Below are 23214 nucleotides of genomic sequence, written 5' to 3'. Positions count from 1 at the left end.
GTTGCTGTCATTTAAAACAGCAGCTAGAACATTATGAGTGTATAAAAACCGTCGCCTTTGTAATTGAGAAATCAATACCTAATTTGCTACAGTGGTCCAGGCAGCCATTGTGTTTAAGTCTGCGTGTGAGGGTGTGAGCTGTTTCTGAAGGGCGCAGCGGCCTCCAATCTCTCATTTGGACATACAGGGGCATATGAAAGGCATAGACCCCAGCCTGTCCCCATTTAACTCTATAGTCTATTATCATTGCTCATGCTTAAATCCATAGGGGATCTGATAGTCAGCACAGAAAAAGAGATGAAACTGTTTCTTTCACACTGACCTCTATAGGGCCAGAAGCGGGGCATGTTCGGAGCATGTAAGGCTGCTGTCTTACCTTCACCACAGTGACCATGCCGTCGTTGGTGACAGGGTCAGTGCGGATGGTGAAGTGCCCAGACGGGTCTCCGCTGATGATCCTGTAGATGGCGTTCCAGTTAGGCGAATGTGGTTGGTCAGCATCTATCACCGTCAGATTAGCCACCACAACATCCACTCGGTTCTCTGGTACCTCACCGGAAAACTGCAGAAAGTGGAGTAAAATGTTATACCTCTTGATCTGTTGCTTCAAAGTATCTTTATTTTGACTGGTATTCAGTGAGCTGTTTGACTGTGGCAATTTCTACAAAAGTGTTCCTATCTATTTTTTCCATTTTTCTTTTTAGAGTCAGTCCTCCTTTCAGGTTTTCAGGTAGAGTAAGTTTAATGATCTCACATTTAACACAGCTGAGTGGTAAACAAGCAATAAACACAGTTGCACACCAGCAAACACATTTGCACAGGGGTGTTGTTCCAGATTCAATGTTTTGTGTTTTTTTTTTCTGTATTCTGAGGGCCCATCCTTGATGAGCAATAATATTTCATTCCTTTGAAAGCCAGAGTGACAAAGGAAGAGAGAATAGATGAGCAGAAAGGAGCCAGCAGTGGGGAGGGTTAAAACAGCTGTTAGAGTGTATATGAGTGGCTTTTAGTTGTCCCTGTGCTGTACAAACACATGTGCTTTGTCCTGATAAGGCTGATGAGGAGTGAGTCGCTGTCTGTCATGTGTCTGTTATGGTGGGGATTGATCAAAGCTGTACAGGCTCAGGGGATAAAGTCAACAAAGACGAACTAACAACAGCAACAACTGCATCGCTACGATGAAAAAACACAAGTCGACCGAAGCCACACCTACACAAACAACCTATCAACTCTTAACCAATCAAGTGGGGTCAGAAGGTGAGCATGTTGGTGTGTCTTCCCCTCAACTGGAAGCAACAGGCGTGGCACCATACAGTCACCGTGTCACCATGAATAATAGGCGTGGAAGAGCCACTGAGCTGCTTATGTGAGCGTAGGATATCAAAGAGCAAAGCCCCAGACCAAACACTCCAACAGACCATAATACCCTGCCTGGCAACCCTCGCATCACCCAGCAAACAGCCGACAGCCGCGGGCAGATTAGGGGGCTGCGTCAGGAGAGCTGTTCAGAGACTCAATGACATTCTTAAGACAACAGACAAGTCCGGGTGGTCCTGATGCACTGCCTGCATTGGATAAGTAGGAAGGCTGTTGTATGTTTGTGTCAGAGTGTGTGTGTGTGTGTGTGTGTGTGTGTGTGTGTGTGTGTGTGTGTGTGTGTGTGTGTGTGTGTGTGTGTGTGTGCTGGAGTGGTTTATTACTGTGGTTTGGTTCAGGGACTCCCCAATGCCAATTCAATAAAATAAAACTTAAGAGATGGCTGTTGAGCTCCTCAGGGCCCTTGAGCATCTTCTTTCTTAGCACACAGTAACAACTGAGGGCAAGCGTTAACCAGAGCTGATGGAAGACTTTGAAGGGTCCACAACAGCTCTTATTATCAATACCCAAGTTTAAGATTTCTTGTCTCATTATCTCTTTATAGGGTGGGAGTGTGGGAGGGATTACATCAGACATCCAAAGCTTGAGTAATAAAAGAAAAGTTGTTTATTTTTATCATATAGGCATTCTTACATGGCATGGCAGTTTTTGAATTCCCTACACATAAAACTCTATCAGTACAATCACTTAGCAAATGGTTTAAAAAAAAAACCCAGTTAAACTTATAAGAGTGTAAATATCAACTTTACGAAGTCAACTATAGGAATTAAAGAACTTTACAGTAAGTAAGTTCCAATCATCACAGTTAAATGTCATGTTATTTTAGATTGCAATTGTGAAGTGTTCCCAATATGTTTGAACTAACTTGAGCAGCTTTGATCTCTTTGATACTGTATGAACTTCATTCAACACACCAAAAAATGCTGTGGAATGTAGTTGACATGAACATTTTCAAGGAGACAATAGCATTTCTGCGCTGAGTAATATTCAGGTTATATTTAAGAGTAAACTTTCAAATGAGAATTTAAAGAGAAAAACATTTTTTTTTTGCCCTAGAACTATCAGACCCTCCCAATTCTCCATTATATTCAGTTCAATTTAATGATTGTTCTATATTTATGACAGTGAGCTTTGATGTCTGGTAGCGTTGTTGTCAATAATGGATTGTGGTTCAAACTTTGTGATTTTTAAAACACAGCATTTCAATCTCTCTTGGAAAAACATTGAGGTTTTATGACCGTGGTGTCTTTTAGAGGCTCAGACTTTCTTTGATCAGGTAGTTTTTCTTTCTGTGATACTGCATCTTGTCCACAACTGCTGGACTAAAGGGAAGGAGGGGGAGCTCTTTGATTGTGATTGGCACAGAGTGCAGTTGGCTTTCTCACAGCACTTGACAAAACAACTCTTGCCCACACCCTCATCCTTCTGTCACTATTTTGGCAGCAGGGAAAGACTAAAGGAGGCAAGTGGAAGAGAGGAGAAGTGACAAGGAACTTCATCATAGGAACTTTGTGAGGATAGTAAAGGAAGGACGCCAAAGGAAGCACTGCAGTAAATCCTGCACAGACACACCCTTGATTGACTGTAGGTCTCTCTACACATAACTACAAAACAACCCATACCATGTGAGATACAGTTGTTGTTGCTGTACTGTATGCACAAACAAACAAAAGAGATGAGTAAATTTTTTAACTTTATCTCATCTATCTGCATCACAGTAATAATGCAGAGCATGCATACAGCCCTGAATAAGCACACAAAGCCTTCACATTCGTACACATGCACCACCCTCTGCCGCCCTGAAAAATAGGGCAGTTTCTGATAGGCATGATGAAATATTAATCATCAACATTAAAGACGAATTCCCCAAACTTTATAATTCTGGGACACGTTGAAAGATCTATGGGGTTTATTGCAAACACTAAATATTTGCATAATGGCCTGCATTCTCAACAAAATGGCTTTTATGTTATCCCACCACTAAAATGGGTGATTTATGAAGGGTGTGGGTAAAAGTGCTCCGCTCATCGGGGCTCCAAAACCTCCGATAAAGTTTATCATCAATATCCATGATAGTATTAACTTCCCTCTGTGGCGATGATGGAAATGCACTTAAACACGGTGGAATACAGTTAGAGAATATGAATCTATTACCGGCCACTATCATCAATATGCAGCCATCAGCAGACAATCTTAAATCAGAGGAGATGCCGAATCCGGAAAGGCCGCTGATTTACAACGGGGCATGTCTATGCTTTATCACTGCTGCTGTAGAAAATAGCTCCTGTGACCAAATAATCTCTCATTCTTTTCCCTCTCCCCATCATTCTCTCATCACTTTTTCCTCTCCTCATTTTTCGTCTTGGAGTCTACATGGTGGTCCACCCATCAACTCCTCTTCCCTCTTTGTTCTCTTTTTGCTCACCATCTCCTTTGTGTGTAATTTTTTTTTCTTCCTCTGCCCTCTCTTTGCACATATCCTGCTGTGTGTGATGTAGCAGCTCTCTGATGAGCTCTGTGGCTGACACATGCTTACCGCCAGCGCTAACTCATCATCACAGGGTCTTAATAGCCCCCAGGGCAAATGCTAATGCTAGCTCCTCTGCTACCACCTCAAAGACCCAGGACTACTGTACTTGCTGATAGCGCCTCAGCCGCTATCCCTACAGTTGCAGAGCTAAGCACCTTATCTACCCAACAGGCCAGTTACTCTCACCACTACTGATATGAAAGCACACATACTGAATAATTCTGACACCTGAAGCCATACTGACATCTAGAAAGATTTTTTAATCATAACATGAAATTAGAATGCAGACACGCTGACTTCACTGCTGACAGTCTTCACTTCTCTAAACAAATGCATGTCCCTGCCACATCAACTAAAACTTTTGACTCTAGAGAATTTCATTTAAAAAAAGCAAATAAGAGCTCAGAATTTGTTTCCACTTTCCAGCCATCAGTGAAAAATACTGCTGCCACCTCAGCTGTTCCACCCGCACATCTAAACATTTAGCAGCGGCGAGAGAAATGACCTAGAGTCAGGATGAAGTCAGGAGAGAGTGGAATAAACGGAAGTAAACATTTTAACAACGCTAAATCTTCCGCTTCAGTAATTAATTTAGTGATGACGTTGCTGAATTGCACCACATTGATACATTACATACAGTACATTAGTCTGGGCTTTTAATTTTTACCTCGCTCTCAACAATGACCTTCTGTAATGTAATCATCATTCTAAATATCACTATCATGACAACAATCATTAACGATTTGCTGGCCCTAGTTTTCTTGCTGATGAAAGTCAATGATATGGATTAGTTTTTCCTCGTGTTTGTGTGTGTGTGTTTGTGTGTGTGTGTGTGTGTGTGTGTGTGTGTGTGTGCATCCTGTACAAGGAAATGAGTAAGTACCCTTTGCACTTCATATCCCTCCCTCACTGTCCTTGTGTAAATCTTCCTGTGTAACGACATAACATTTCCTTTCTTCTTTCCTCAGTTCATCCCTTCCTCTCTTTTCATTCTCCCTTTCACTCTTCCCTCTCTTCCCCCATGTATGTCTCTCTCTGGCCTTTTTTCTTTCTTTTACTCATCATTTCCACCCTCTTCTTTGAAACCCAAACCTTCTCCTCCTCCGAATTGTTACCCTTTCCCCACTCCCTTATTTGTTGCAACTCACAGTTCTGGAGGTCAGCATGGGAGGGTTGTCGTTGATGTCCGTGACAGTGATGATGGCAGTGGCTGTGTTGGAAAGGCCAAAGTTCAGGTTGCCCTCCATATCCGTGGCCTGCACGATGATGGTATACTGGGACACTTTCTGTAAAAGGCAGAAACAAAAGAAAATCAGAGCGTGCAGTTATTCATCTGCAAAGAGCTTTCTCTTCCTCGAGTCTACAGCAACAGCCACAGACTGTGAATCCCTGAGGAACAAAAAGCTGAGCCTGTGTTCTGTTCTATAGTAGCTGTCCATGGTCTTATTTGAAACACAGATTCACAAGGGTGAAGTCTTTCATTCGACTGAGTTGAAACCTCCCCAGCGGAACGTATCCAGACTTCACACCATCTGAAGGCTGCACTGTGAAGCCTCCCCATGGGTATGTCATCAAAGACACTGCTTATTCAGTGCCACTGATGGACAGATGTGAAGACAATGATCCAACTGACAGAGATTAATCGACTATCTATGGAGCAATAATATGAGGGAATGATAAATGCCATTTCATCTTTTGAAATGACATAGTATCACTTCACTGGAAGCTGAAAAATGGTTCTCTTATTGGTATTTTTGTACTTGGATGCATTTGTGTGCTCTTAGCCGTGCAGCACTAGTCCCATTCTCCTTTCCTCCCTCTCTTCGCCAGCATCCTCTGTCTCTTCTTCAGTCCCAGGGTGCAGTTAATGGGCTGCAGGAAGGATGGAGCCCCGGAGCCGACTGTCTGGATAATGTGTCTCGTCACTGAGATTCCCAATTACATTCCCAGTGTCTCTCTCACCTGCTAATTACCGAGTAAATATCCCAATTAGGCCAGGACGCCACATCAGGAGGATTAGACAGCTCCTCTCAGTTCCTCTCATAGTGATGCTAGACGAGATGCTGAACTCCAACCTTGTACACACACTCTCATTAACACCAGTACACACAAACACACATAAACATACACACACACACACACACACACACACACACACACACACAGACAGACACACACACACACACACACACACACATACACCTCTCTTCCTCCATATCTTGTCTAGAGGCAGTGCTTCCCTTACTGTCCCATCAGCCAGTGTACGGCATGTACACAACACTCCCACTAATTAGACAAGGGAGTAATTATGTAGAGCTCCTCTGAACCTCTCAGCATTGCAACAACACCGCAGCAAGCCCAGCTTCCTCTAAAGGACTGAGGTCTGTTACTGTCAACAAGCTCTTAAAAGTCCACTGCAGACCAGCTGAAACCTTTAGAAGAGAATCAGTGTGGGAGTTTATAAAGTAGAGGAAGAAGACATTTCAAACGTAAAGAACAGAAGAGAGGATAAGAGACAGCAGGGGATGCAGCTGAGGCACAAGGGATGAGGACTACCAAAAATAGATGCCTGTATTTTTTTCATTTTTTTTTCTCGTAGCACCTAACACCTCCAACACCCCAGCCCAAGAAGGGAAGGGAGATGCAGAAACTTTCAAAGTTTCAAAGGACTAAAGTGCTGACTAAAAATGGACCAGGGAAGCACCGTAGTGTGCTGTGTAGCATCTTCCTGTGAAGTTTATGTACAGTACATAAACTCCAAGACATTTTATTTCCTGCAAGGTTTGAGATTTCTTATCTCCTCTCAGATAACAAAAACAGAAGTATGTATTTGTATCATACAGAAAGTACAGAGTGTAAGCTGTCATGAATATATTAAATGTATGAACAAATATGTGTGGGAGATCATAGTGTAGTGCATGTTCTTGTACATCTGTCTTTGTGAGTTTTATATGATGTCCTCACTTCAGTTATGTTTGGGTGTTAAGACTTGGTTTGTAAAGTTACCTTATATGAGTGCCCCATTGTATTCTCAAAATTTGCATTCATCAAAAATATTTTTTTTGCATATCCTTCCTCATAAAACACAGACAATTTAGACAAAGTATTTTAAATCCAGCATTTTTTATGTCCATGTGTACTTGCTGTCTTCTTCCCTGCCTTCACTGCCGTAGCACGTCTTACCGCCACTTGTTGATTAGTAGAATAGTGTGAAACCATTGGCAGGAGTGTGTATCACATCACCCACATGCAGGTACATGTGCAAGATAAACAAAAAAGGAACCCACTCATGAAAAAGAAAATGCTTCATAGTGCAACAAGGGGTCAAAAACAACAGCAAACTGTTGCTTATTAACTCATACAGCAGTTATGTCTCTGGCAACCTGACAAATATAAGTCCAATGTTCACTCTCTGTCTATCTCTTTAGCTGCTAAATGCTCATTATGTTGCTACCCGTGTCTGTTTGCTGCTTGGTGCTGAGCAGGTACATTCAGAACTTTTTCACTGAAAACAGCCGCCTGCTGTGGCCAAAAATGAAACGCTAAGAGAATCTAACCAACTGTCTAAAACCCAGAGATATTCCATTTACAATGATATACTGTAAAACAGAGAAAATCATATTATTCTCATATTTCATATAATTTTTTTTGGTTGATTAACAATTAATCAACTAATTGTTTCAAAACTAAGAAACCCTGATAATGACTGCCAGTAAATTGGGTCATTATTTAGTTGGTAGCTAGGCCTTTAATCACCAATGGAGCTGCTCAATGGCCAATGAGGTTATACTGTGCATATTACAGGTGTGAGTGTGTATAACGCAGTGACTGTGAGCTGGGTACTCCTGAAAAAGAGCTGTCAATGACACTACAACTGGATCATTTTAGGTAGAAATGTAAGGGGCTGAGGGATGAATTTTGTCTGCATGGGCCTTCACAAGTATATTAGTACAAACAATGCTTGTGTGTGTGTATAGTGGGGGTAGGAGTTTAATCCTACATCAGGGGCGAGTGGCTGGATTAGCAGTATACAGAAAACACAGGGAGAATAAGAAACATAGGTTCAGCTAAGACATTTCTACTCCATGTTTCCCTCATACCCCTCTCTCTCTCCCTCTGGCACCCTCATGTCTCATCCTGCGACTCTCTCTCCATCACCCTATCTTCATTGCCAAATTCACACTCACTTCCTCCCAACTCATTGTAATACCCCGTCTGCCCCGCTCTGTTTTTGTTCTACTGCTCCCTTCAGTTTTCTTTTTTCCCCCTCAATTGCCTGTGTTTTATCGAGTGTAGATGTGATTATATGGGCCTTTGTGTTTGTCTGACAGGTGTCAAGGGCATTGTATCTCAGATTTTTCCACTCTATCTTTACTACACAAACACAAACACATACACACACTCACACACAACACAACTTGAGCAGCTCATTGCAGCGTGATGTGTTGTTAATAGGTCTGTCACTGGTGACAGTTTGGGAGGATGATCTGTCTCGGAGATTTCTTTGCAGAGTTGTCACTGGCACATCCATGTCGCGAGAATAAACACATTTGGATCTTGTCACAACTTTTATAGCTCCATAAACAAGGTGACCGCAGAAGAAGGCAATTTACTGTAAAAAAAAAAAAAGATGTGCTGGTGTGTGTGGTGACAAATGGCTAGAAAGTGTCATCAGAGTAAACAATGCTGTTAGCAACTGTGCTCCATAAACAAAAACAAAGGTGAATCATTTGGGTAGCCATAGTTCATTCAGACTGTATGGACACAACAAAAGATTTTATTAACTAAAAGCATTATTATTTGTGCTGATGGTTTTGCTTAATTTTGCACGATTTTGTTGCTGCCTTTTGTGAATGCTTTGGGATAGGTAAAACCAACCTCACGATCGAGACCGGGTGCCACGGTCACAATGTCTCCAGTCTCACTGTTGATGGTGAACATGTTAGGGATGGGGCTGTGCGGTGTCTGGGACAGGATACGATAGCGAACCATTCCGTTGGCTGTGGTGTTGTCGTCAGCATCGAACGCTGACAGGTGCATCACATACGTCCCTGATGAAGGAAAGAATATTTGTCAACACTTGAGTCCAAACCGCCAAGCAGAAAATGAAAAGTAAAAGTTCAATTTCCATTTAAATAAGTTTGAACAGATTTATTTCAGCCTTCACTTCTGTTAAAGCAACACTAAGTAAATTTTGAAAGATAAAATAACACAATCTTTTTATTTTCTTTGAATCTTTTAGAAAAGAAAGCACTAAAACACACCCTTACTCAATTCAATATATTTAGGGGTTTTGATGTTGCAACCTGGTATGACCAGAAGCTTATTGTGGGAAATGTTAGCTAACACTGTTGTGTAACTGACATTACTATCTTTACTGGTGCGACCAGTACACTGTGTTGTCACTGATAAAAATGTATATTGGTTTTATCACATAAATGTAAAAAAAGCAACTGAAACAGCAATTGCCTTTCGTGGCCATAGTAACCGCTGTTAAGCAAAACTTAATTGTTCCAACTTTTTAAAATAAATGACTCACTTTGTAACCTTGATCATTTTGTACTATTGCATCGTTTAGCATTGGATAGTTTAAAGTAAGACAAAAAGAGGCAGAAGCTGCTCTGTAGGCAATGACCTGATATTATATGTGCACCTAAAATATGGCTATTAAACCACTTGGATTTTACCATAGCAGTTTGATAACACTAACAATAAAGTGAATAGATCTTTATAGATTTATGCTTTACAGATTTATGATACCTGTTCTGTAAATAATACTCCATCAGCTACAAGCACAGATACAGTATACAGTATGTGCAGATATTGTGCAGAATTGTGGTCAGTTTTTATGACCACATAACTCACATCTTATTTTGCATTTACTGGGTACATTGAAAAGGCTGCAAATGTATAATAACGTGTACCATTTATTTATTACCTGACCAAAATGGAAGGCCCTTGAATGCACTACTAGATTTTGACAACAGATATTGCTAAACTTTAATCATATCATTCTGATTACATAAAAACAAGGTAATACATCATCTAGATGTTTGATAACCCTTGCTTAAGTTGATCTAATATTGTTAAGGATCTCTTCTGTAAATAATCTCTCCAACTACAAGCACAACTAAGCACAGACATACAGCCTATTATATGCAGAGAATAAGCCACTATCCTTCCATGAATGCATCACTTGTTTGCTGCCTCAACACACTCATATAACTCTGTGGGATCACTGCCTGTCACCCAATCTCTCCATCTCTCTCCCTCTTGCTCTCCCTCTCTTGCAGCCGATTCTAATTGCCAGAGATAGTGATATCATGCCAGTGACAGCCCCTGTCCGAGGATAATTGTAACCGCAGCTCCCATTTCAAACTTCATTACATTTCAAAGCAACATTTGTCAATGACTCGGCCAGAGGGAGCACTCTAAAGGCCTCTCAGCGAGACAAGAAAAAAAAAGCCGGCAGGAACAGAGGGAGAGGAAAAGAGAGAAATAGAGGACAGACTCCATATTTGGTTTGATTCCAAGTGAAGTGACTATCAGTCCTCCACCCATCACTTTTTTCTAAAGATGGAGGGATAGAGAGTAGGAGATGAAGAATCACAATGTGTCACACATCGCCAGGGTAATTTCATTAAGCTGCACTCTTAGGGGGTTTAATGTGGACCCTTTGTACGGGCGTCCTAAGCTGTGCCTGACAGGATTAGGTCCCCATAATGACTCTTTAATTTGCAAACTAATTCAAGTCTGTAATTGGCCTTCCATTGAAACCACTGGAGCTCTAAATTCTAAAACTCTCTTTTTTTATGATTATTGTTCATCTGAATGTCATGCATGCCACAGAGACTTGTCTGCTGTGTGGGGCAAGGCTGAGGGGGAGGAGACAACGGCAGAGAAAAAAGAAAGAAGAGGAAAGGAAATGAGCACCTGGACACCTCTTGAGATCACCTCTGGTGCAATAAACTCTGGCTCATCAGGCTCACACTCACACACACGCATGCACACAGAGAGCTCATCTCCGTGATTCTTCCGCTCTGAGGTTAGACATAAAATGACCCAGTGGTGCTACAGCGTGGTACATTTAATCCTCAATCTCCTCTCCAGCCTGAGCACCCTCTTTGGTTTATGGCCACTGCTGTAGCCGGCTAAATGAAAAGCCACTGTGGGAGACAGATTCTCTGTCTGTCTGCTAAATCAAGGGGAATGGAAAATTCTCTGTTGCGTCCAAGATTCACTGGTGTAGTCATACTGTTAACGACACCAATACTCCTGATATACTAGTCGCTCTTCCTCCGTCCACACACATCCAAACCCCTCACCAATCCACACATTTCTTTGATCTTTCTTAATAAATGCTCCTGTAATTGCTCCTGGTTCACACTTTACTTCTTGTTTCTTCCATCGATTCATCCATCCATTCATGTTTCATTACCTGGTTTAGAGCCTTCATCCACAGAGCCATTGTAGACCTGGTTTTTGAACTCGGGCCTGTTGTCATTCATGTCAATGACGAAGATGTACAGATCGATGGGGTTCTCAACCTGGTTCCCGTTCATGTCCACGGCATGGGCTCGCAACTGGGAGACACAAAACAGGTTACAGGTTACATTACGGGAAAAGCCAGTAATTAACTGATAAATCTTTAATGTAAAAATAATAATAATAATCCCACTGTGTAGGATTTAGTGGCATCTAGCGATAAAGTTGCTAGATGTCTCCAAACAATCTAGCATCTGTCCAGCTGCCAAAGTCCAGACGCTGCTAAAAACGTTAAGAAGCTGAAGCCGATAAAAACAAATTCAATTGTTACTATGATCTCACAGAAATAAGACTAAGGAGCAGTGGCAAGTGCATTTTTTAAAACTTTTTTCAAGCCTGACCTTAAATTCTGGAGACAAAATGCTTCGGCCACTTCTGGTTGTGTTTTGTGGATAACATATAATTAAATCTATATTTGGATTAACAGGTGAAAAGTGTGTAATGTTATTATTCTAATAAAAGCTAAGACATCAAAGGACCTCACTGTTGAGACATCATTGAATCATGTGTACTAAAACTATATCTTAGACTAAACCAAGAAACTAATTTTGTTGCATCAGATTATCGAATCTGATGAAGCAACGCGTGAAACACAAAGTTCATTCCTTTTTATTTTTAATGTAATATTTCAATAAAGTAGTGTTTTTTGGTTTACTGTGGTTTCCTCTGCACCAGCTAGGACCCAGGAGAGAATCTGTGCAGGGGGTATCTTCAGCTTTTTATTTCAGATTACTTTAGTCTAGTCTAGTTCAGTTTAAAGTCTCTGCATCCTGTATTTATTCAAAATGTTATATTTTCGGTTTGTGGTTAGAAACACTCAAAACCTTTGGTCTACATTAACTGCTGTTAAGTTGCCTATACACAATAGTTTAATAGTTCGCATATTTGAGTACCACTTCTTTATATCACTCCTGGTATAGACGCCTCTCAGTGCATTCCCAACTGTCTGCGCTCAGGTGTGGACAAAATAAAGGAAGACACACACAACATAAATAAAACACTAACAAACTGAAAGAAGTCTGTTTTTTTACCCTTCAAGGTGACTACTTTCACAGCAACTCTAAGCAGAAATACACCTCTGCACTCTTTTTTGAAGTTGGCATACAGCCCTGCTTGTGAATACACAGGCTGATAAAATCTGCATTATTGAATTATACAGTATAAAAGTTTCAAAAAGATCTCCTAAACCTACACGACAATATTAAGTAGGGTCAGACGTGAAATTCAGGATATTTTTCTTGCGGAGTAATTGCCTTAGCGTACTTTCTCAAGACTTCTTATCTCTTTTACATTTAGTCCCCAGAAGTTTTTATCTCAGCAGAAACCAAAACAAGAAACATCTTATTTTATTGGCTCTGTTGTAAAAGGCAAGGTGTCTGTTTCAGGATCACTGTGTTGGATCCCAGGCCAACACTCTGTCTGGTTTTGTTTGAAAGACAGTCTTGAAAATCTCTTCACTTCCCTCTGACTCCACAAACACAGTCAGCCCATCTCAAATTCAACTCAGCTGTACTCGGATCAATGGAATCACCAACGAGAATTTCTCACAAAGTTTGGACATGCTGTAAAATGTGTCCTGACTGTTTTTTCTTTTATGAAGTCTGTAGGAAAAAAAAAAGAAACAGAATAAATGAGAGGAGAGCGAGGAAAATAATCATGAAAATGTTGAGTTTGAATAAACGCTTGTGGTTTGTTTTTTCACTCCATACGTGAAGGTCAAACTAACAGACTCAAGTGGCATTTCAAAATGAATTCCTCGGTTCTCTGTAAAGCTGTTTTGATTCACTTCACCTTACCTGGGAATGTTTATATCCCTGAACATGACTTATTCAGTGATATTCCTGTCAGCTGGAAGCACTGGAGATGTTTAGTTTATATCATACAAAGGAAAAAAAAAATCCGATACTATCTACACCCTGCTTCTAACAACATAGGGCTGGTAAATATTTATTCTGTTAAAATGTCAGCAATCAATTTCAGGCAAAAGACCCTCCACCTTATTTCATGTTAGTGATATTCATCTTAAGGAAAGAAAAAGTGACAGAATTGGAAAGAGCTGGGGGGGAAATGAAAACATGTAAGGAACAGATGGGGAAGAAAGATGAAAAATTGTAACATGAGCAGATTATTTTCTCTGTCATGTATGGAAAATTGAGGGAATGGTAGTCTTTCCATCTGAGAATGGCTGATGGGAAAAAATGCTACCTGGCCACTGCAAAAACATGAGAGCCAGATAAGTGAAATAGCCTCTAGGCTTGTTGCGTCAGGAAATAGAGTAAGTTGCATTCTCCATCGGCTTCTTCTCCTCACAGAGGTGAAGATCCTCTCCACTGCTGCCCATCCTCTCCTCTCCACCGTCTCTTTCCACTCTGCACCTCCACCAAAATTGTGTCCTCAGGTCTCCCTGAGGTTAATTTGACTTTACTTTTTCCTCTGCATTGTCTGATCTGTCCTGCACCCAATATCCGTGCGCTGCCATCACACATCGCATCTCGCTGTGCTGTAAGAGGCTAGGAGCCAGGCCCCTTATCTCTGCCCACCCTCATCCCTCCATCCCGCAGGCACCAACACCCTAATTCAATAACAGCAGGAGTCAGAGATTACCGCCATGTTTAAAGAAGGCAAAATGTAATTCTGGGTCCACATTAAAGTTATTATCTTGAAAGGCAGGGGGGAGAAAACAGACTGAACCAGGCAGCGCTCGGCATTTGGCAAAGAGGCAGCATCCTGATAGAGATAACAGCAGACCCAGAAGCTCCAAGGTTTTTTTCCTCATAAGAATGCATGTTGTTGCATGGCTGGTTTTGAATTTGCTCATTCTTTTGAAATAAAAAGAAGTAGACCGTAACTTTGTTCTGTCCTTGCATGAAATATAAAGTAAACAAAAGAAAGAACACAAAGTCATATTCTAACTTTGTGTGTTGTTGCTTTCCAGGATATTGTTGCTCAGCAAATAAAATCTTCCCTATCTTTAAAGCTTTTGGATTGAGGATGTTTATTATACAACACAGTTTAATTGCTTTCCTGTTGATCTAACAGCATCTAGTGTGAAAGGCCTTTAATTGAACTGCAACACCTTTCTTCATCTGTTTACACGTACATCTTTACCTTGTCTCATCCAGTTGCTTCCTGCACTTTGTAGTCCACACCAACTAACACTTTTTCTCTACAACAAACACAGAGTTTAACTTAAACAGCCTTTAGCAAGCCTCCGACTTTCTTAACAAATCACTTCATTGATTGGAGTTTCTCCTGGGTATAAATCTGCCCAGCTCCCACTAAAAGGTTGGGCTTGGCAGCTCACCGGGACTGTAAGTCAGGCTAGATTCCCATATAAATACAAGGATAGCGGCAGGTACAGAGACAGAGAAAACAAGAGACAAAAACATAAAGTGATGAATCCAATGTTGTTGCTCAATAAATCAAAGCCTCCTGGCTCTTTCTTCATGGGGGCAGAAAGACTAACTTAAGCAACATTATGACAAGTTAGTACTTTTCTTGTTTTTAATGTACTTTGCCTGACATTTTCATGCCAGCATGCACAGCACGAAGGTGAGCCGAGAGGGCACATTTACAGTAATAAAAGGAATATTTTAACATTTTGGGAAGTAAGCTTATTTGCTCTCTTTCTGAGAATGAGATGAAAAGATCAATACGCTCATGACTGTATGCTAAATATAAAGCTAGAGCCGGGAGATGATTAGCTCAGGTTTGCATAAAGATTGGAAGCAGGGGAGAACAGCTAACCTGGCTCTGTTCAAAGGTTAAATAATCTGCATATCAGCACCTCTCAATTTGAGACAAGACAAATCTCATGAGATATAGTGTGTTAATTAGTAAGATTTTGAGGTGCTGGTCCAGAATTTTTTAACTTTGGACGAAGCCAGGCTAGCTATTGCCCCCTGCAACCAGTCTTTATGCTAAGCTAAGCTAGCATCTGTAGCGTGTAGCTTCATATTTAGCGTACAGACTTGTCAGATGACTACTATCTATCTTCTCATCTAACTTTTGGTAAGAAAGAAAATAAGCACATTTCCCAAAATGTCACATGAGAGTGATATTGATCTTTTCATCTCACTCTCAGGGAGAGGGCAAAATATGTTCCCATCTTCGGTAAGTCTTTTTATCATGTGCCACTGTTGCAGAGCAGTGGAAAAGCTATGAAAAAAAATAAATAATGTGACTGTCTGAGAGCTTAATGATTAATTATCACATTCTCTGACTTATGGTTCACTTCATCCACTTAAGTTTTGCACACAGCGCTGTCGCATCTATACAAGTGAAAAGGTGCAAATTGGACATTCTGTCATTCCATGATCATTATGCACTAAAATTTGTATTATTCTTCGCAGTGATAAGTACAAGGACACAGACACACACACACACACACACACACACACACACACACACACACACACACACACACACACTCACACACTCACACACACTACTCTTCTGGAAAATGTTGCCATGTTAAAGTGTGTCCATGCTTAATGTAATAATGCAATGCAATATTGTTTGTTAAGAGTATTGAATAGACTTAATTACATTTCTAAAGCTGATTTGCTTTTTCATAATTTGTTAAACAATATATGCCAAATAAATAATGAAAGAATAAATCAAATCTAAAACAACTGTCTAATATCATATGCACATATTATATTGGGAAGTTCAATAGTAAATAAAAAAGCAGAAAAACAGAGATATATAGAGATATATATATTTATATATATAAACTTTATTTCTTCTTTAAGTGCTTTACATTTGTCACTTTTCAAATGTCGTAGCTCTTCTTGTGTGTATGTGTGTGTGTGTGCGAGAGAGAGAAAGACACACACTCACATGGTAAGAAGAGCGATGCTCTCTATCAAGAGGTTTGGTGACGAACATCTTTCCAAGCACAGGGTCGATATTGAACACCTCATTGGGTGGTTGATCTGCTCCCACCCCAGTGATGCTGTATCGGATCGAGATGTCCTGGTCCTGGTCTGAACGAATCTGCATCACAACAAACAAAGAGGAACACTCAATCAATCAGGTAAATCAAAGTGTTTATTAAAGTCTCATTTTGTGTGTCACAGAGGCCACATGACCTTTTCTGTCTCTATCCCTCTCTTGCACTGAGGAAATTTGGTGCAACATGTGCTGTGGGGTGTTTATTATTCAAGGACCAGTTTGTGATATACAGCCCTGGATTTTAATAATTTTGTCCTTACACAATCTTAGAAACCTGATATTGCATATTATTCACTGGAAAACATGTTCATACACACAAAGACACACATACACACACACACACACACACACACACACACACACACACACACACACACACACACACACACACACACACACACATTTTCATCACAGTTTGGCATTTCTAGCTACCACATATTCAAGGATTCTATTAGTGCTGCCACAGGGAGCGCTATGCATTCTGTTTGGCAGAATTGGACAGCTTCAAAAGAGAAATTTTAATTCAATATTTCAGGGAGGGAGAAATGAAATCAACATATATTCACTGTTAACTTTGACAGTCAGGTCGTGATTTATTAAGATTGGCTGGAGCCAAGCTGGGATTACAGACAGGTTGTGGACAAAAATGACAATTAGATAAAAAAGTGAAAATATGAGGTTGTAACTGTTGTGTAATTAGGAAACCAACAACAGGGAACACAACAATAAACAAATTTTGAGGAGGCAAAAATAGGCCTGAGGAAAATAACAATCTTAAATCCAGGGGTGCACACAAGAAGAGAATTATTTAATAACTGTGGGATATGTGAGGCAGAATGTTCTTTAAGAAATAGGCCTGCATTTTGGTTTAGCTTTCCTTGCCAGATACACAGTTAATAGGTGCATTAAGTGCACTGCTAGGTCTGTGATTTGGACTGAAGTGCTGTGTAATTGGGACTCATTTGGAGGAGTTTTTCAATTTAGTGCCCAAATAGAGTCCAAACCTCCAAGCATCCCATCTCTGTCTATTAACTACATGACAACCCATGAACATCAGCTGGTGTATCAAAATGACTCAATCATATACTTACTGCAGTATGCGGGCACATGCTGTACACAAGTACACAAACGTACAAGCACACACACAGAGGAATGGTTAGCTTTTTTCTTCTAATCAATGACTATTTCAGTGGAGAGCCTGAGTGCACCAGATGAGTAAGACTGTCCAAAGTTCTCTCCATCTTTCACCACTTGAGGAACCAATTTAGCCACACTTTTGACACACCGGGAATTCTGCCCTGCTGAGAAAATAGCTGGAACAACTAACAAGGACAAGGGACGGACATACAGTATTAGACAGGTGTCATCCTGACTCTACCTGCTGGTGGAATGAAAACCTGTCACCATCACTGACACTTACTTCTCTTCCTCTTCATCAGCATCAACATTATCCTCAACTCTCTATTAGAAAGATCCAGTCTAGTCACACAAATGTGATCAGTTATGGACACCTTGCCTGTAAGAATGCAAGTGGAGCTGTCACAACTTCCCACTGATGCTATTTGTGCATGTCTGCATGTGTGTTTACTTTGGGGACTAGAGGAAGGAGAACGTCAGAATGCTCTGCACATATCTCTGCAAATTACTGCTGACAGCTATGATAATTAACGAGCTACAGGAATCGACTGCTATAACTTCAAAGAAGCTCTGCCCGTTAAACACCAACAAACTAACAAATATCCAGCTAGCAACTCTGTTGAACTCTCAATGTAGCACCATTACCCTCCTCTATAGGCAAAGCAAAGAGACTGCAGCACACTGACTCCATCTACCTCTCCTGTCGCATTAGAAAATACAAGCAATTATTACACATCCGACTGCCAAACTATCCCCCCCCTTCCATTCATCCCCCTTTTCTCCTCCCCTCTCCTTGTCTCTCCTTTCCTCTGCCCTCCCTTCTCCTTTCCAGCTCCTTCTCTCTCATCTCCACTCCTCCCCTTTCCTCTCATCTCTCCCCTCCGCTTTCTCTCATCACTCTCTCTCTCTTTCTTTGCTTCAGGTCTCCGTGGGGACAGAAGCCATGCATGAAAAATGAAATTACTTCAATCCGTTGGCCTTGGCAGTGGCATATAAATCCTCACCAGTTAGGAAGTGATAGCTCTCCATAATTCCATTTGGGTTTTCCCCGCCCCCCTGATTTCCCACCCGTCTCCAAGTCGTCCTGCTTGGGGTGAGGGGTGGGGGGGTGGATTCAGCTGCATGTTTCCACAGTCATTCCAGCCAATTAGCTCTCCCTCCCACAACGTTCACGTAAACGATTTTAAAACTATTGTGGGATGGTGCCTGAAATCCTTTTCCTCATCAGTTTCTACCAAATATTTGTACATGGTTGCATGAGCATTGAGCATACATATGGGCATTCAAAGCTCTGGCTCATGATTTAATAATGTATGAAATAAGACATGCATGCATTACACATGCATATATACATGGTTATGCATTAAGGGGTCCAATAATGGATGTCAAGGAACTGATTCAGCTCGCTGTTGTTGCATGTTATCATTCTCCTTCTTTTATCACAGAATATTGTGACGGGCAGGATGTCATTTCAATAGTGAGCAGCTCTCACTGTCATTCTGCCATTTTAGCTTCAGAGAGGGAGAGAATGTGCTGAAAAAAGCCCAGCATGAGATGAACACGAACAGCTTCTCATACTGCATAAGTACTTTTTTTTTCCTTTAATGAAAAGAGGGAAACGCACTCCCTCTCTTGCTACACTGCTATCTTGAACGACACACAATAACACACAGTAACACGCAGTCACATACACATAAAATGTCTCCAGGGCGAGGAAAAGGAATTCATTTTCAAGAGCGCCAATAAAAATCAAAAACTTTTTTTTTCTTTCTTTGTGTTTTCTTTCATTCCTTCTGATTTTTCCTGTGTTTTCTTGATAGTTTGTGTGTCTATAGGGTAGAGGGAGTGGGGACAAGAAGCACTCAGCTAAGAGAGTTGAGACAATTAAATGAATTATTAATCAATCAAAAGACCTATATGTAGAACATTGGATGAAGGCAACAAAAACCCAAGGTAGACTAAGTTGTTATTTGACCCTAAACAGAGAATATAAAATGGCTGAATATCTCCATTGTGTTGATCCTGACCAAATACAGGCTCAGTGACCACCAACTAGCCAGAGACACTGAAAGACACAGACAGACAAGGGTGCCTAGAGAGGAGCGTGTGTGTGATCATTGTTCAACAGGAGAAATAGAAACACAGATACCCTTCCTCCTCCATTGTGAGAAGTTCTCTTCACTGAGAGATTTCCACCAAAAGGAGTAGTTCACCGACCACAGCTCCTGTAGTAGCTGAATATGTATCTGCCTGCTACATGCCTGCAGGGCTCATAACCACTAATAATATGATATTGAGTAGTTGTACTAAATTATATATATTGTACATTAATGTATTGTATTGAAAAAGTATTGTAATGTATTTAATATGTAACATGGAAATCTGTGATTATTGTTAATTGCTTTTGCAACAACATGTTTTTGTTAATGCAAATAAAGCTCTTTGAATTTGAATTTTTGAGAGACAGAGAGAGAGAGAGAGAGAGAGAGAGAGAGAGAGAGAGAGAGGCATGACTGTATCATCCAGCATCAGAAACCAGACACTGTCTAAATGACCTATTTGTCGACGGATCAAAGCAATTCCCTTCATTACTGACAACTTGTCTGGTTCTTAAGGAGATCTTATCAGTGAGCTTAGCTCCCTTCTGCCAGGCAAAACTGAATCAAATGAGAAATTATCATGCTACCGGGTCTTCGGGGAAAACAGAGAAGAGGAGATGAAGAGAGGGGAATGAATAACACAGAAGCGCCGTTCTGCCACAGTTACTGGGGTGCAGAGGAATTAATTCTCGCTTAAAAATTCATGTTAACTAACACTTTAAAAAGTATCCAACTACTACCACTTAGATGTGTGACTGCACTGAATGTTGTAGATACACACCACTGCATATTTTCAGAATATGATGATGTACTGTATATTCAAATGAAATGCATCCAAAATGCAAGTATTGATTAGATGATCTACACTGTGTGCTGGCAGGGTAACATTAGTGTCAGATATGTACAAAGATATTAGTTGTATAAAAGACACAATACAACTAGTGCTGTCAAGTGTAATGAAATATAAAAGAAGTAGATGCTTCTAATCTTTAATAAATCCCCGAAAACATACATTGGGGTAGAGTCCTAAGAGTCAATACAAATTTAAGGCAGTCGTAATATAATCAATATTTATATATTAACAATGGATCCCATGACAACTTGGATTTCTTTAAGCGATGAATCCCTTTAGCTCCACAAAGCTTTCTAGCAGTTTTGAGCTTGCTGTTTTGATTTTCTGTCCAACTTCACTGTTTTGCTTCACTGTATTACTCACTATATTAGCTTTGTTTTTGGCTACAGTAGCAACTTTTAAAAGTTCTAAAAACCCACTGTATACTACCTATGCAGCATCAAACAGCAGACAGACAAGGTTAGCGACTAGCTGGCAAACATAGTGGACCATTTACCAACTGAACAGACCGATAATTCCATCAGGGGTTGGTGGAGACCAAACACAGAGCTTAAAGGAGAGTGAATACTGGACATTTAACAGACACACGTGCTCCGTATCAGCTGGATGTGAAATGAATCAGCTGTTTGCTAACAGCTTTACCATATCAATTTCAATCAAAGCTTTCTGCTGCCCCCAAATGGCAAAAAAACAAAATACAAACATACAGTAATTGCAGGTTTAACATGGAAAGTTTCAGAAAGGTATAATGTATTGCAGGATTATTGGGATTACATAACATTGTACATGGGTTTCTATTTTTCTAGTCACTAAGGTAAATTGGGGTTTGAGCTCACATTGCTACAGATTTAATTCAAGTAAATTAAGTGCATCAATATAATTATTGTTACTGTTTTGCCAGTCATGGGGAGGTCTGGCCTTCACCATGCCAAAGATGTGACTGGTGCAATGACGAGTTTGCTTCTGGGTCCTGGACTGTATCAAACACAAAGGTGTGCAAAGGTGAGTTTACATTTAAACTTATATTTAAGTTATCTGGCAAGTCGGCAACAATTTGCTTTAAGTCCTCCAATTTAGCATTCATAAGAAATATATGACCAAAAAAGAAATAGTGTAAAACAAACTATAATGTAGTCAGATCAGATATAACCATGTGCCTACCTGCTTATCCCATAGTATAACTTTAGGTAGCTCTACTTATGTTAATCTAGCTAGTCTTGGCTGGTTCTATTTTTTAGGGGTTTCAAGCTCAAACTCCGGCAACGGTTGGCCTCTCTGCGTTGTGTGATACCAGTGTTCCTGAGCATATTACCATTGCATTTGTTTGCCTCAGCATTCAAGCTTTTCCTCAGCCCACGCAACTCGCACCATGGCAGATTAGGAGAGAAGGCGCTATATGTAAACAAAGGGGAGGAACATGGAGAGGCTTAGGGCTCCAGTATACACATTTCGAAATAGAATTTGCTGTGTTCACAGACACTGTTGATGCCAGTATAGTCATTATGTTTGCAGGTCTGTCCTCCTCACCAGAGGATGGAGGCACTGTGAAAGTGATGATACTGGAAAAAAGATAAAAGGAAGAAGAAGAAGGTTTATAACTAGCCCTGGTACTGTTTCAGAAGCACTGAAGTATATAGTATGTGTGTTTCCTAAATCAAACAAGAAGATAGAATGGAGAGATTATTGTATTAATGATGGATGAGGAGGTCAATGTGTGCCAGCCAGATTGATGATCTCACATAACGAGTGACCGCTTTTGTTTAAAACTGCCCATCCATCCATGAATCATATTAAAAAGCAGTCCATCTAATTCACAAAACAGAGCTCATGAAACAATTAACCCCATGTTAAAATCAGTCCAGGAGAAAAGTATTAACATTATCTAATGGTGTATTCTGTACTTTTATATCGACAACAATTCAGGCCCAAACATGATAACTGCTTTGCTCTAAGCTTTTTATTTGCTAAATATGATTAACAGTATCTCTTCCTAAGGGCTGCCTCACAGATACATAATGAAAAGAAATTGCTAGGTGCTCTTTGTTCTTCAATGAGTCGGCCTATGTATGGGCACAGCCACAATACATCGGGCCAATACATATATAACCTATCCTTCCTATACTTGGAAGTTTCAAAAGTACAGGTATGGCAGGTTGAAGATAATCTGCACTTTAGTATGTACAGACAACTGCAATTACCATTTGCATATACCATTTGATATAATGTTCTTGGGGCATTGAGGGTGAAATTGAAGCAATTACCATACAAATTATACAACAGTCTTGGTACTGTATATCCTTGTGTATTAGGGAAGTTGGTTCACAGGTTGACCATTTTTGTTGTTTGTTTTGTCTTTATTGAAGTCAGCTGGTGTCACAATAGCCAAACATTCCTCAAGGAATAATAACAGCTTAATATGAAACATGCACCTCACAAGCACAACTAATTAAGTGCCTTTGTCTATAAGTGAAACTGATGGTGTGCGGTGAAGATCTGACCTAAGGCTTGTTCACATTGTGGTCATGCTAAGGTTTTTCATGGTCACAAACCCAAACATAATTGATCCTATACATAGTCTGATATTCTCTCTCCATTGATTTGTTAATAGGGAACAGTATTAATGCTCAGGACTATTTTGCTTTTACTTTGTTTCTTTCACTGAAGCTTATGACACAAGACAGCACATATATCAGATGTGGCTGACAGTGGTTTCGACA

At 40.4% G+C, this 23214-nt stretch overlaps 1 protein-coding gene across 1 annotated transcript in view; it reads right to left on the bottom strand.

The window, feature by feature from the left end:
- Positions 1 to 23214, bottom strand: part of LOC127377521 (cadherin-4-like) — a 222745-nt gene that overhangs the window by 21278 nt on the left and 178253 nt on the right. Inside the window, exons 6-10 of the mRNA XM_051425475.1 lie at positions 16295 to 16450; positions 11346 to 11490; positions 8786 to 8958; positions 5056 to 5193; positions 377 to 562 (exon numbers count right to left, since the gene is read on the bottom strand). Coding sequence (XP_051281435.1) covers positions 377 to 562; positions 5056 to 5193; positions 8786 to 8958; positions 11346 to 11490; positions 16295 to 16450 — 798 coding nt within the window. The remainder of the gene's footprint in view (positions 1 to 376; positions 563 to 5055; positions 5194 to 8785; positions 8959 to 11345; positions 11491 to 16294; positions 16451 to 23214) is intronic.

Source organism: Dicentrarchus labrax, unplaced genomic scaffold (genome assembly GCF_905237075.1).
Source record: "Dicentrarchus labrax unplaced genomic scaffold, dlabrax2021, whole genome shotgun sequence".
NCBI lineage: Eukaryota > Metazoa > Chordata > Actinopteri > Moronidae > Dicentrarchus > Dicentrarchus labrax.
This window is presented reverse-complemented; position numbering and strand designations above follow the sequence as displayed.